The 16,023-nt window shown below is 41.1% G+C and overlaps 1 protein-coding gene across 1 annotated transcript in view; it reads right to left on the bottom strand.

The window, feature by feature from the left end:
* Positions 1 to 16,023, bottom strand: part of BMP2K (BMP2 inducible kinase) — a 37,975-nt gene that overhangs the window by 12,449 nt on the left and 9,503 nt on the right. Inside the window, 13 exon segments of the mRNA XM_008929292.4 lie at positions 1,760 to 1,917; positions 2,319 to 2,497; positions 3,166 to 3,261; positions 3,868 to 4,046; positions 5,377 to 5,537; positions 6,424 to 6,503; positions 7,934 to 8,037; positions 8,390 to 8,522; positions 9,148 to 9,229; positions 9,914 to 10,035; positions 10,368 to 10,510; positions 11,498 to 11,603; positions 11,944 to 12,062. Coding sequence (XP_008927540.4) covers positions 1,760 to 1,917; positions 2,319 to 2,497; positions 3,166 to 3,261; positions 3,868 to 4,046; positions 5,377 to 5,537; positions 6,424 to 6,503; positions 7,934 to 8,037; positions 8,390 to 8,522; positions 9,148 to 9,229; positions 9,914 to 10,035; positions 10,368 to 10,510; positions 11,498 to 11,603; positions 11,944 to 12,062 — 1,662 coding nt within the window.

The raw sequence follows: 16,023 nt of genomic DNA, 5'->3' as shown, positions 1-16,023 counted from the left end.
ATATTTCTGCTTTGGCTGCAGCAAAGGCATTAACACTGAGATAAGCTCATATTAAGGCTGTTGTGCCCAACATGATACCAAAATACAAACAGCCTTAATACCAAAAAACCCAAGTTAGAAGGTCTTTAAAGGCTGTGACGTGTATCTCTGCGTACAAACACACACAGATACCAACTACCACTGTCTCCCTGCTCTGGGCCTCAAACAGACACCAAGCCCCAAGGCCTCGGACCCACTCTTAACTGCAGCCCACCCCGTACAAACAAGCCTGCCATCTAGTGTGCTGCTGCTCAAAGCAGTCATGGCTTGTCATTTTGACAAGTTCTGTATTCAAGTGACTAGTAAACCTAATGCTGGTTGCTACAAAGCAGAATGTTGCTGTTGACTTTCTGGATCCAGTGTACGAAGTGCGTTATCACACCCAGCTCTCCTGTGCACTGAATTACCTTGAAGAGGTGAGCCCCAAACAAGCCTCAGTTAATGTGGCCTTTGGCACTTTTATTTGTTCAGAACTTGTGGGTTAACCAAGCCCATCTCAAACTTACCATCATCAGTCCAACAGTTACAGATTCTGACAGTGGGTAATGTACTGACCACCTGCTACAAACTAACCTGCTCTGGACCCAAGAGCGGATTATTTTGAATGACTGAAGGCCTCATGTGGAAGCAGCATGCTTAAAGATATTCAATTCCACTCCTGAATCAAATCCTAGACTTTGGAAGGCGTGCTCATTTTTAAGGTGGTACATTAGCCATTACCCAGCTAGCAGTAAGTAATTGTACTGTGAAATGTGTGCAGGCTACTTTTATATCTCAAAAGTAAGTCTTAATTGATAAACATAATCCAAAACTATCAACTAGAGTTTCACAAACAAACCCACTCAGTTACTTTCCTTAAGGATTAACAAGTAGTGTGCACATCTTGTTCAATTACATTCAAGGACATGGGAATCCAAGAAGAAAGACCCAGCTAAAGGCAGAGGTGTTCTTTAATTACTTGAAATTCAACTTTACTGCACATTTAATTGCAAGGAACTTGCTGATAGAGAACCAAGCATGCACAAGCTGTTTTTTGATATTGTCACATCTTCTAAGTCCCACTGATAAATCTGATCTCAACAAAATCAGTTATAGGAAGAGCATCTAACAAGCATGTGTTAAGCCATTAAGAAGAGGAAGTAATTCCAAGTAAAAACCATGGAGATAACTGACTTCAAGAGGAAAAAGTTTATTCAACTATTGCCATATCAGAACAATAAAGCAGCCCTTACATTTAGCCACTCATCAGAAAGGACATTACAAAACATTAACATAATGTAATAGATCAATTTTCTTTCAGGCATTTTCAAAGGACATTTCAGACCCACACAATCTTCTGCTCTGGTGTGCAAGAAAAAAGCTGGAAAGGAATAAAGCAAGCAGCCAAACTTCTGTTCCCATCTGACAACAAAGCTCTGCTGTTGAGAGCCTCTTGACAGTGAAGGTGACACAAGCAGCAGCATTGAAGAGCTACAACAGTACCATTTCTGCAGTAACTGAGCCAGTAACTACCAGTTTGAGACGGCGAGTTCCTATTGCACACATTTTCAGAAAGGAAAAGCAAGGGAAGAAGACAGGCCCAACTGTGCCCTCAAATGCTCAGAAAGAATGTTCTGTACGCAGCCCGCACGGCCCTTGGACAGGCAGGTGTTGGAACTGCTGAGCAACTACAGAGCCCTCATTTACTGGGAAGCAAAGTAAGCCTTCAAGCGTCCCTTACTTGATCTCAGCAGGTCAAACTCTCTGTCCAGCAGCTCCTCCTCTGTCAACTTGGAAAAATTGTCCTCTCCAAATGGGTTCCAGCCTGACATGTCAGGTGGGTTATTGATGCTCTGCTTTGGGTAACCAGCAATTGCTTCAGCATCAGGTATACCTGACCTGTAAAGTCAGTTCAAGGAAGCAAAGAAAGAAACATGCACAGGATTATTTATCAGGGTTAAAATCTGAGACACGCTTCATTATACCCAAACACTACACAGAAGGAACACATATCCATTAACAGTTCATCCCAAAAGCATCTGAAAGCTACCTTAGAGGGAAATCTAGTAAGAACCTATATAAACATATAACCTAGTTCATAACATCAGTGAAACTGGACAAATATGGGTTTTTCTTTATTTTTAAAATCAGAAAGGAACGGGGGTTTTATTCCACACACTGTTCTTCATAAGAATTCACAGGAAAGTCATTATTTATTACCCTTTATTAAGCAGTGCTAATCACAGTTAGTAATATAAGCCACAAGAAACCCCTGAGCATACCTCAGCCAGAACACTCACCTGCTTGTAGGATGGGGAGGATCTGCCAGTGTTCCAGCATGCACTGGGAGTGAGCCAGGGTAGGAGATTAAGGCTGGTGCAAAGTCTTGTGGAGAGGTGATGTATTCAGGGGACTGTGCCTGCTGTGACCGCTGCTGGGCCAGCATCTGCTGCTGCAGGAGAGCCTGCTGATACTGCACCTGGGGGCACCAGGGTTGTGTTAGCAACACACACATGGGCCGGGTCCATCTCTTCTGCCCACTCACAGTACTGGACTTGCAGTCAAACAACCACCCACCATCCCACTCCAGAACACACGGGTGCAAAGGAACTGCTCCAGTCAGTAATACTGGGTCTCTTTTCCAGCCTATTACCACTTAGCTTTTTAAAATTACTGCAACCTAAGTATATGCTACTGCACAGCACAGCATACCCAACTCTTAATTAGTAATCACAATTTCAGGACAATTTCTCCTGATTTTAAAAAAAAAGAGGATATGCCAGTTAGCTCCTCTTGCTCTTCAGTTAAGAATTTCGTATCACTGTGTCATCTGTCACTTAGTAGTATAATGTAATTGTTGCTGTGGTCACTACTGCAAACCTTAAGCACCAATTGTTTCAAATTAGCATATACCTACTTATAAAATTAGAAAGATATCCCATCCAATTAATACACAACTGCAACTCCAGATTAGTTTGGGTAAATTCCCCCAACTGAATACCATTTCGGATCCCCATCTTCACACTATTTACCACATCCACACCTCATTGTAACTACTCACACCCTTCTCTCACTTCATCTGCACAACAGACTTACAAACACAGCCCACATTTTCAGATTGTACCCTCTGTTCCACTCATGACATACCATGGCAGGATACTGCGACTGGGCAGGCTGCTGCTGGTACACAGACTGCAGCAACAGCTGCTGCTGGACCATCTGCTGATGCACTGCTTGCTGATACTGGAGTTGAGAAGGAAAAAACAGCTTTGAGAAGTCATGATTCCCCTTCAGAAATAGCCAGATATTCAAAGAAGCATCAATTAAAAATATCACTTTTGACTCCACAGCATTTTTCAGTTTAGATACCACATAACCAAGAACCAGCTTGCAATTCAATCACTGCATTTTAATCATTCTGTTTAGAGGCTTTTTCCTTCCCACCTCCCCACTTTTAACAAAAAATTACACTACATATTCAGCACTGGTCCACGTACAACCACCTTCTGCAAGCACGGCACAGTCACCTAGGTAACTCCTAATATTTATCCCAAGCACCCTTACACATAGATAAAGCCTTCATTTCAGCCACACGGTGGCGATGCAAAGCAAGCTGGGATTCAGGGTCAAACTGCAGAAACAAAACTGCATAAAGCAAGCAACTTCCTAGGATGAGCATTACAGGGCCTACGAAGGGCCAAAGCTAAGGTACAAAGGGACAGGAGCTCTTTTAGCAGGAAAAACCACAGTCAGCAACAGCAGAAATGCTTAAGCAGCACATGATCCCAAGTGCATTACACCAGTAAGCGTAAGGTGTGTGTCAGACACGCCCAACAGATGTGACTGTACCTGCTGAATGTAAGCGTCCTGCACGGTGGGCTGGTGCTGCTGGTGGTGCAGGTGGTGCAGCTGCTGCAGCCTCCAGTCTCCCTGCTGCAGCTGCTGCAGGACCCTGTGCTGCTGCGGCCCGTGCGGGGTGGTCCCTTGGCACTGAGAGAGCTCTTGGCCGTTCCCGGGGCGCGTGGTTCCTGCGACAGTCACACAACACTACTGACATCCCCACCCCACAGCTCCAGCCACAGCTCTCCCTGGCAGCTACCTCTGCACTCAACACTTCAGGGTGACACAGTCCATGAGCTTCCCTTCCCACCCTGACAACTAGGACAGCTGTTAGATGCCAAATTCGCTTCTCCAAAAATACTTCCAGGCCTGCAAATGAACCATTTCTACTTAGAAGATACCGGAAGCTTCCTCTGGTCTCACAACAGCAAGCTGGGTTCCAGACTTCTGCTTTACTAACACTCAAGTTACACACTGTAGTACCTCAAACCCTTACCCTCAAAGTGTACAGCTTTGTATGTATACAAAACAACACATTTTTTTCTTTAAGGGAACTATTGGTTCACCTGTCATGCTCCATTAAACCGAACACCTGACTGCTTTGGCCATTCAATTGTTTTTGCAGCCACTTAAGTAAACAGTTACCAACATAAATCAATCTCCTGCATGCTGTTTATATTCTCAAGTGCCCAGGAATGATCCATTCCTTGTCAGAACAGGAAAAGTCTTCCAAGTTGGATGCTACTTACATCCCATCTAGAAAAAATTGTTCACACTGGGACACAAACATTCTCAGTGACCTTTTCATACTTTCTCAATACCAGCCCTGAAGCCACTCTTCCTGTACTGTAATAGACACATAACAGCACCACGTGCAACTTTAAAGTGTTCAAGATAAAAATGATACCTATTTAAGTGAGCATTTATCAGAGCCATAACCCTTCTGGAATGAGAAAAAAGAATTCATAAAGGATTTCTTCAAAACCCATTTCACTCAGTTGTGTCTCCCCCAGGGACTCCCCTCTATTGCACTCAGTGGAATGTGAAATCAATCTGTCAATCCTTAGAGAAGTGATATTTTTACATGGTTCCAGCCTACAAATACCACCAACATACTGTTGATATCTCATGACTTATTGAGGCATAGGAGAATATTTTTTCTACTACAACAAAAGCAGTTTCTTAGAGAAGAGTTTCATACTTTTTGTGAATTAATTTCAAGTTAAAAGTGACCCTGAACTCTCAGTGAGAAAGTTCATTAAACACCAGCGGTAAGCATAATGAAAACACACCTTTGCTTCTCAATAATGTGGATTTAGTTTTTGTGCCACCTGGCCAAACTTCCAACTCACATATTTCAAAAGTCTTTTGGAAAGGATGAAGATTTGATTTCTGGTATATAAGGAAAGGCAGATGAATTTGAGTTTTAAAGGTTATCCCTATTAGATCAAGGAGACGAAGAAACGTGAGATTCATTCTTCATATATTTTGGTCCATCCTTTAACTTCCTTAAGTTACCTTTTTGCCCACGATTACCAAATTCCCCAGGAACTTGTACTTTGACAGGAGTTGCTGAGCTCTGGATTGCCAGCACGCTGGAAGTGGCAGTGCTTGAATTGGCCTTTGGTCTTTGCCGTGGTGCAATTGAGGTTTCTGTTGGTCCAACAGTATCTGTTAACCTGAAAGGGAAAATTGCCCCATGTAAGATACTTCATAGAAAGACAACTATTTCTTCTTCAAATTAGACACAGTACATCTCTTAATAGCTCAATCATGTCTTAACCATGAGCTACTCTACTTCTACATTGCACTTCAGTACCTTAAGTTTGCTTCCTAAAACTCTACCCACCACCCCTGGCAGCTCTAGGATATGACTAACACAGAATATCATTAAGAAGGAGCCATGCAGCAGCCTTTTTCCCAAGGAGATCATGACACTAGATGGTATCTCCCTGAATAATCTCCTCTCAGTTCCCAGCAGTGAGTGGGAGTCAAGTCCTGACTAGAAACATGTTGACTGTTCATACAGACAGGAAATAAGATAAAGGAAAATCTCATCTCTTAACTCATTTCTACTTCTACTCATTTCTTGTGTTTTCATTTCTATTTTTTGTAAATTGAACTAACAACTTCCATTAACAAGGAATAAAAGGGTAAAGGAATCATTAAGCACACACTATACCATAGCAGAAATCAAAAGCATCAATAGGAAGTCCCAATGTTATAGGTTTGTTTTCAATAACAAGGACAAAAGGGACTACTTTGGTATAAAATTGGAACTTCTGGAAAAACCCACAAAATAACCAGAAGCAAAACCCAACAAAATCCATTTACTTTCATTAACCAGGCTCTCAGTTTTTCCTCCCAGGATTCTCAATATAATGAAAAAAGCAAAGGAGTGGAATTCAAAGGGAGACTTGAAGCTCTTACAATTACAGTTTACCTAATGACTTCTACTAAAGTAATATTTCATTTATTAACAAGCATTTGCAAACAGGTTTCAGACCAACATGTAGTTTAACAATCTTTGCAAAAAAAAAAAATGAAGTCACATCTTCTTCTCACCTTGCTTTTATTTGGCTTTTTCTAGCAGCTGCCTCACTAGCTGTCATGGGTTCAGGGAGAGTTGAAGGGACAGGAGAACTCTTGGGAAAAACAAATTTAAATAAATTAAAAAAAATATGAAATCCTGAAACAAAAAAATCATTACATATGGAAGGAATACTAGGGTTTAAGACTTTCATGTTACAAGCTTCCTGCTCAACTCACAGCTGTAGATTAAACAAGTTTTAATTTAACAGTATCTCTACACTCTCTCATCCATTGCAGAAATAAAACCAGAACGTGACTGGTCTGTTTTGTCAACTACTTCACTACATTTACACACTAACAACTATCAACAATAAATTGCAACAGTTTCTTCAGACATTTTCACGTGACTGCACAGAGCAGACTAAATTCAGCCTCAAGCTGAAGAACTAAATTCCAAGCCCAATCTTTGGAGGAAACTGTTTTTAGCCCACTTAGCTCTTTCACTGCAATGCAAATTCCAGAAAACCATTCAGCATCCAAGCTTCCCTGGGCATTTAACTTACCCCCTTCTCAAATAAATTCCTGAGTGAATCACCTAAACCATATTTTACCAAGGAAAACAGCAATTTTGGGGGAGAGAGTACAAAGATCATCTCTAATGACAAATGCATGTACAGCATGCAAATCGAAAAAATCTAGTCACAAATAGTAGAGACAGTTACTTGTCAAGTACTTCAAGATTTCCTTCTTATTTTTTAACATGTGTATCCAAAAGGCAACATTCACACTTACTGAATACCTCCTTCTACAAGGATAAAGGAAGTCAAAGGGATCTCAGGAAGTTCACTTGTCTGCCCCTGAAGGCAGAGCTCACTATAATTGACTGTTGCAAACTCAAAATTTGAGATGGATTTTTCCTGATGCTTCTCTTGAGAACTACTTTATAATAATCAACATTAGTGATGTGCCTTCAAATTCCATCACAGAGTAATTACATTTGTGAAGGAGGTGACTTATGAGACAAAGTTCACATTTGTCAAGGTCCGACTCCCATGGAAAGCAAGGGCAGGAATATAGGCTAGCTCAGGCACTGCTCTATTTGCCTTCAGTTCACTGGGGTCCTTCCAAGGGACTAACACATTTGCTAAGGATGATTGAGAAAAAGGAGTTGCCCAAAGCAAACAAATGCTCTTGACACTACAGTTACAACATGAAACCCTCTGTTGACAACAAGTTTAAGTGGTGTAGTATATTTCATACTCATTGTATTAAAGGAAGAGATTACTAATGACTAAAAGTCATTTGCATGATGCAGTATCAATAGAGTCCATGAAGCTACCCTGTCAAAATTAAGAACATGTTTTGTTCAGAGCTCATACTGCGTGTACACAACAGCAGCTTCAAGTCTTCTCTACTATGTTTTACATTTAGAAATCAGGTTTATGATTAAACTGAAGTGATCTCTCAGCAATCTGACAGACTTTTCTCAATGCTACCTACATAATACACTGAAAATACTGAAAAAATTAAAAAGACTACTTACATTAATATTAGACACGGGACAATCCTTTTTGGCAATTTTAAAGGCAAAGTAAGACACTTGAAAAATATCAGGTCTCTTCTCTTGGTCTGGTTCAAGCATATATCCTGTAAAATTGGTAAGACCATCCATTAAATGTCACATCAGCTGCCCAGGAGAAAGACTTGCTCATACTCATTCCCCTGGCTCCCTTTCAGAGTCATTTCAAGGAGTTTGCTCCAGGCTTCTGAAATCCCTCTGCAGGCAGCCCCTCAGCTCTGTGCCCTGGGGCACAGTCCTCCGTGGAACAAGAGGACAGGCAAGGCTCCCTTCCAAGGCCAGTGCAGGTCACAGCCAGGAGTGACCGCCACCGCTCCCTCAGACTGCACCTCCCACCACAGTCACTCCCCTCCACGAGCAGGACCTGAGTTTCCCTGGCTCCAGGAGATGAAGGTACTGCTGTGCTGCCCACACACTTACTGATCAAACAGTGCACGCTGTGGGAGTACCGTGAGCTGTCCGGGATGGTAAAGCTGCCGTCACAAATAGCAACTTGGCTTTCTCCAAAGGGAAGGGAAAAGAAACAGAGTTTATACAGCAAGCAGCCAAGTGCCTGTAAAAGACAAACACGGGCACTGTGAAGGGATGAGAGCAAGCCTTTTACACAAGAGAGCAGCACCAATGAGACACAAACTTCATCCTGGCTACAGCTGCTGCTTACATGTTGTGTAGAACCCGCGCTATTGAACAGTTCACGTGACAAGCTGATATATCAAGCAGTAACACAACTTGCTTTTCCACTCACTCCTATATAGATAACAAACCACAAAACCAGGGCATACCAAGAGCTGCATTCTCAGTGTCACATCACCTGGAGATACCCCACTAGCCTTTGCACTCAGTTTATTTTCTTCACTGCACAGCACCTAATAAAAAGACCTTTCTTGATCATGCTGCCAACAGGTTTCCACAAGAAATCTCTGGGGACTATCAAGCAGCAACTAGGGCTGACAAAAAAAGAAAAACTCTAAATCACGTTCCCCTTCCTTCTAAATAAAAATCAAACGTGGCACTCATTTTACTTACCAAAGAGTTAACTATCCAAGATCTCTACTATATTCTGTGCTCTTTAGCTGCATCATGTGTTTTATTTTCCAAGAACTAATTTTTCAGTCAGTCAATGCTGCTTTTAATTGCCTCTCATGAATTAGTTCCATACTACATGATTTTTTGCTTACCCAGATATCTGCCTTGGTAGTAATTGGCTTTCCTCCATACAGATTGATCATTTCAGGAGCTCTGTATGACAGTGTTGTGTACCTAGCGATGCAAAATAAAGAGAGGACATGGCTGAAGACTGCCTCAGAACTGCAAGCATGTTTCCCCCTATCTGCCACATACACACCAATCACACACAAGTTTCAGATACATGCCTGGAACTGTCTCACATAATCCGAGTCATTTACTGCATTTGCAGCATCACGAAGAATATTCAAAGTAGCAAAATGTAATGAAGAATAAGTAATAGGTCAGCTAAAATTTGCCTTTACTGTTATTTCCCCAGAAGTGTACACTTTTCCAAAAGTCACTGTGCATAAGCAGCCAGTCATCTGGAAGGTGTGATTCAAAGGTCCTACAAGAGCTTTCCTAACACATACCGGAGCATACAGAATGCAGACCTCAAAAAAAACTAACATCTCAAAACAACTGCTCAAGTGGTAGTTCAAATACTCCAGAGCTGGAAAAAACCTCCACCATTTTTTGAACTTGAGAAGGAGCAGCTTGTATTTACTCCTCTGCAGTAGTTAGCCCAAAGAGCAAAACCATACTAATACACGATTTCAAGAGTGTGTGTTCCACTCTTTTACCATATTTATGCCAAAATTAATTCAAGATCAATCATTAGGTTCAATTCATATTAATGGTACATGCACACCACACAACAATACATGGGGTTTCCCAGCAGAGTCATCGCTTATGATAGGTCACCTAAAGTAATCTTACTTTTTAATTTCTTCTTCAACCATATTAACACCATCTTTCTGCGGATGCAGGTATTTGTTGGTGGCACTGCCGAAGTCACAGAGAACGTAGTTCCCGCTATCGTTTAACAGTAGATTTTCCACCTTGAAAGGAAATCAATACACAGAAAAATTATGTTAAAATACCACCATTAATTTCCAGGTGTTACTATATGTTCTCACACAAACAGGAAGTTTTCAGAAAAATCAATTGATAGACTTAGTTTTAGCATCAAAAACTTATTTTAGTGTCTCTGTTTACAGCCTCTGTAGTCTCTCTGTTTCAAGTCTGGTTTAGTCTCTCTGTTTACAGCTCCATCCATAGCAAGTTCCTAACCAGTAGTCAGTCTTAAGTATTGAAATACCTTCTATATCCTCAATGCATTTCAAGTAGATGATTGATTTTAACCCAGATTCCCTTTTCATGGCATTCATACCTTCAGATCCCGGTGAACTATGGGCGTTTTGCACTGATGCAACTGAGCAACAGCTTCACAGGTGTCACAAAATATCCTCATGACTTCTGACTCTGTGAAACCCGTCTGTAGACGCTGGTTCATCTGGTTCACAACTTGTCCAGCTAAAGAAACCACAAGAGAAATTTCTTTCAAGTAATTCCTATCAGGTACAGAAGACTTATATGCACCAAGTCCACGAATGAGATGCAAGGAAGCTTTCCCGTCACTGTATTCAAACAAAAGAAACCTGGTTTTCCAAATGGCTTGTTATGGTACAGATTGCACAAGCCATAATAATTACCATTTCTACTGCAAATATAATGCACACACACCTCATCTCAAAGTATTCAAGCACTACAGACCACAGGATGGCTTTTCTTCCTAAGCTCTAAGTATTCACTTTGTACTTGCAGCACTTGTTCCAGTATCTTCAGCTATTTCAGTTAAACACTGTCTCATATTATGTCCAATCACCCTAAACTTTAGACAAACTTCACAAGTTAAACTCAATGGCAAGTTCATTCCTTATGAACTTAGAACTTAGTGCATACGTGAGGGGGGCAGTGGGGATCCAAAAACTACTTGTTTTTACATATTGTTTGAAAGAAGGTTACATTATAAGGTGGGAGACCACAGGACTATTTTCTTTTAGCTGGTATTATCAACACTCACTATGCTATGCTCATTTATAACAAGTCACCTGGCAGGTAAGAGTCAAGTATCTTCAATGTTATCATCTAACCCAAAAACAACAAAGCAAGAAGAGTGGTGACAAGTTTGGCAATCCTTCCCATAGAATATGTTCCAACTACCTGTTGATTAGCACGGACAGCAGAACATGCACCAATTTCCCTTCATACTTAGAGAATTAATTTCCCCATTCCTAATCATACTCAGTCACAGAGGCAAGTGAAACTCACTTTTACCTTTTCCTCAGAGCTCAGCAGCTCAGTGCCAACAGGAGAGTGTCACAAACTAGTGGGATTCCAGACATGAGATATCTATGTTCACCTCTTACATGAACTGGTTTAACAGTTCTAAGTAAACTCCCAGGTGATCCCACAAACATCTTCCCTGCCTTTTCTCTGAAAACTCAGGAGCTCTCTTACCTCGGCAGTATTCCATGAGGATGAGCACCTCCCAAACATTATCACTTATCGAGTTGATAGCACAGTCCAAATAGGTCACAATGTTCTTGTGCCCAGATAACTCTTTCTGAAAAAGAGAATGCAAATTACACTTCGTTACCAGAAAAAATTAAAAGAGGAAGAATTTCAATTGCCACTGCAGCAGTGGATGAAAGTTCTTTTGCTTGGGAACCAGATGTACTGACCAAACTGACTGTGATGCCAGATACATTTTTAATAATTGCTTCAGAAGTTAATGACACACCAACCCCTAAACACAGCATTACTTTCTGAAAGTAACAGTGCAAAATCAGAATCATAAGGTCAAAACAAACCAGGATCTAGAAATAACTATCAATGCAGAGGCATTAGGTGTGTGTATACCACATATTGATTCATTCTGCAGTTACAAGTAATGGCCTTCTTACCATAATTGTGATTTCTCTCTTGCATATGTTGAGATCTGGCACATTGTTAACACACATCCGTTTCAGTGCACAGCGTATCCCACTGTGGGTGCGGACCAGGAACACCGTGGAGAAGCCACCTGGAAAACGTAAGTGTGCAAACAAATGAAGCTACTGGAGTTGGTAATTTCTGCAGTCAACACGACTACATGCTAAGGAATGAGTAAGAAAGACTGTGTCAGTCATTAAGTGACGAGTGACAAACACTTGAAAAAGTTAAAGATTTGCTATCACACTCCATTAATCTGAAGTCAAGTCTTCTTGACAAAAAACATAAGGATTTTATTATTTTCTCAAAATATTACATGAAAATATTTTTCAATATTAAATGAAAATCACCTGAAAAGCATTTTCACATTCAAATCAATTTATAAAGCCCAGTGCAAACTACGTATACAGCTATTAACCCTGAAGTACTTAGAGTCATCCAAAAACTTGAACCAAGTGAAGGGATTCTCCAGATATTCCAAATTTCTAAATCCCCCAATACTCGATAAGGGTTAATACTAATTCCCCTAAATCTACATTTTAAAATATAAAAAGTAAAATATTAAAACAAGATAAAGTCTTGAGAGATGCTGAAGAAGTCAAGCAACTTTCCAGGTTTGCCTCAAGAGCCCCCCTGCACTCCCAGACGGTGCAAGCAGTCAGCTCTAAAACAAGTGTTTTTATTTAAACCACACTAAACACACCGAGTACCATTCAGCATCTTCTCACAACCAGTCTCACCAGGAATGTTTAGTCCAGCTGTGGCATAAACTGCAAGCCAGAAGTTGAGCCCACTTTCCAGCTTCCCAGTGTGAGGGGATTTTATCCTCTTCGCTGGTAGAGAAGAATTACTGAGGTAGGAATTATACCCACAAGCCAAGTGAAACAGCCTACACAGCAAGTACTGCCAAATGCTTCGGCAAACCCAAGGGAAAAATCAACACTCCCCTTTCTTTTCTGTCTTCTGTTAGTCCTGCCTACCGCTCAAGGCCTCAAGGAGGTGACACTGGCATCGCCTCAAGGCTCACCTGCACAGCTTTCCCACAGTTTTAGGAAATCCACCTCAGAGAAGAGCTCACAAAAATCCATGCCTTCCTTAGGTGACTGCTGTCCGATCGTATGCCAACTACACCGTGGGAACATTCAGCCAGGGCAGCAGCTCAGGTACAGAGTCAGGACAGAAATATGTAAATTAGAGCGATTAACTCCTGTGATAATCAGGCAGCCAATTGAAATGCACGCGTTTCATGTCTCCTGATAGCATCTGCAAGCAGCGTTTATGAACTATAATGCACCTCATTTAATGCAAGTCTCACCAGCTTGAGCAAACAAGCACATAATCACTTCCACTCAAGAAGTTAAGCTCTATTAAGAAATTTCCCTTGAAGATTAAATATTTATTATTTTAAAACTTAATTCCTCATTTAGTCAAATGTGATGCTATGCTGTCAAAACAGAATTACTGCCAATTTTAGTACAACAGCCCTAGGGCCCTCCCAAAAATTTCACAGGACACACACTCTTATTTGCTCAAGCTCTAATGCTGAACTCCAGCTGGGGATGAAATGATCCAGAAGGGCTCTCTAACACCAGCATGGGGAATCATGTCAGAGTGACGTGCAGACCTTCTTTACTGGAAGAGGTTTTGAACTATTCTCGCAATAAAAGTACTTCCTTTTAAGCACCTATATTTGACCAAAACCATAAAGCAGTACTCGGGTAACACACAAGAGTCACAACAATAAAATAACAATCACTTCCTGGCTTTTTAACCAATTTTTACAGCCTTAAAATTCTCTCTGACTAGCAGAAGGACAAGAAGGAAAAGCCAAGTCTCAAGTTCCCCTGACAACAGTTCTGCCGTAACCTGAGCAGACACGACTGCGTAAGAACCATCAATACAACGCAGTGAAAAGCCCCTAAATCCTCAGCCAAGCGCTGCTCTCGCCATTAGGTGGCAATATCAGCCAAGACTTGAGTGCTGGGGAGCCGTAAAAGAGGACCTGGTCCTGGTTTTGGCCAGAAGACCTGTGACCTTGAATGGTTTTCCATCAGTAAATATCAACACCATAAAAACTCTTTCCTCAAAGGGCCAAGTGGCACAACTCTGAACCAAAAGTCACTCAGTGAACTTGATCTCAATCCAAGAATTCTCACCGTTCCCCTTCCCATTCTCTCCCCCATCCCACTGAGCTGCCTGGGCCTCAGTGGCCATCTGGGTTTAGAACACAAAAGGCTCGTAGGAGTTTCATCTCTTTCAGTCCTTTATTTCCATCAAACTCATCTGAGCACAAAATCCTCAAAAGTTACACAGGACAGTCACATTGCACTTTTCTCTGAAATATCTGCTAAAAAGCAAATATATATATATACAAAAATATATATACAAAAATATATATATTAAAAAATAAATATATATATAAAATAGCATCTAAAGTTATATAAGCCAGTAGATACCTAGCAGAATTAAAAACTCTTTACAAAGCTCACACTTCTTTCTTAACTTTTCCCCTTGAACTGTCATTTCTGTCAACTTAACTATTCCCTTTTGGGATCTTATTATCAACTAAATGGCAGTGTTTTGCCTTTCTTTCCTGGGCTGGGTTTTGTTTGTTTGTTTTTAATGAAATTCTACATCAGCCACACTTGTCTGTTTTTTCCCTTTGCGTATTTAAGGTCAACCTTGACTAATTTCACAGGCCTCAACATTCGATTTACACTTCATCATGTCACATTCCTGAAACTCCAACCAGGAAACAGTGTAGCTGTCCAAATTCCAAGTACCCCATTTGCTTACTCAGGTAGAACAAAATAAGGCTGAAAAATCTTCCAGCACCTTTACCATCTTTCAGACTGCTGAGAGCCATTTTGTGGAGATAGTCTAGAATAATATCAACAAACACTCTGGATAAAGTTATGCATTATTTTAGATATACAGACAATTAACTTCTTTTTTAAATAATTAAAAAAAAATAGAAGTACCAAATGCTGTTCCTCTAAGTAGTGCATCCCTTGGCTATTTATTCTGACAAGTAGTGAATCCCTGGCTATATATTTATTCATTTATTATATTTATATATATATAAATTCCAGTGTATTCATCTGTGTTCTGAATCCACTTCTGCCTTGAGCTATATTTTCACTGCTAACTTACTCTGCATCACTTGATGCCTGGACCATGTGTACATGTCTCCTCCCTGTTAATTCCAGAACCAGATTTTCCAAGATCAGGTTGACCTGCAGCCAGAGCCACCCCACTCCAGAGATGACCCACCTCCAGAACTGCACAGCCTCCCAAGCACTGTAGTTTGCAAGCCGAATGCACTGGAGTGAATCACTTTATGGGCTACAAATCCACCCAAAATACAAAATAAGACCAGCTGGAGCATGAATGCCCTTCAAATAGGCCTCCCAGCAACTAGAAGAAATAAAACCTTCCTTCAAGTCCATAATGAAAGAATCCTCAAAACCTCAAAAAGTGTTTCTAGTGCATGCTCTTTGCTGGGAAACAAAGGGAACTCTGACCTCTATAGCTTTATGAGGTACTCAAGACACAAAAGAAGCCTGTGTCCATAGCACAGGACACCTAAGAAGAAACTCCAAAAAGGACTAGAACCCATGCCAAGAGCTGCTTCTTGCAGCTCAGTTTTGATCACATCTTCGTGCCATATATGACAAACACAGGCATTCCTGGCTCTCAGATTCCTTCTGTGATCCCCACACACTGCTAGGATGCCACCCGCCCCCCCCTTACAGCTGCTCAACTTCTCTTGTGGTGCACTGCTACGCTGCCTGTAACTCTGCATGTTCATTGACATCCACTGGGATAACCTCAGGGCACTTGTACTAACCCCCCAAGCCTCCCTCCTCCCCACACAGACAGCAGTCCTTCCCCCAGAGGCACTGCCTTCTCTCACTCAGTACACCGCGCTGCAGGCACGTTTATGAGTGCTACACTAAAAGTAGACACAAAAAATATCTGACTTTTTTGTAGGTAACACTATTTAATTCTTGAAGCTATAAAGATTTTTATATAATTTGTGAGAGCAAAAT

This window comes from Manacus vitellinus, unplaced genomic scaffold (genome assembly GCF_001715985.3).
Source record: "Manacus vitellinus isolate BGI_N305 unplaced genomic scaffold, ASM171598v3 scaffold_73_pilon, whole genome shotgun sequence".
Classification (NCBI taxonomy): Eukaryota; Metazoa; Chordata; class Aves; order Passeriformes; family Pipridae; genus Manacus; species Manacus vitellinus.
This window is presented reverse-complemented; position numbering and strand designations above follow the sequence as displayed.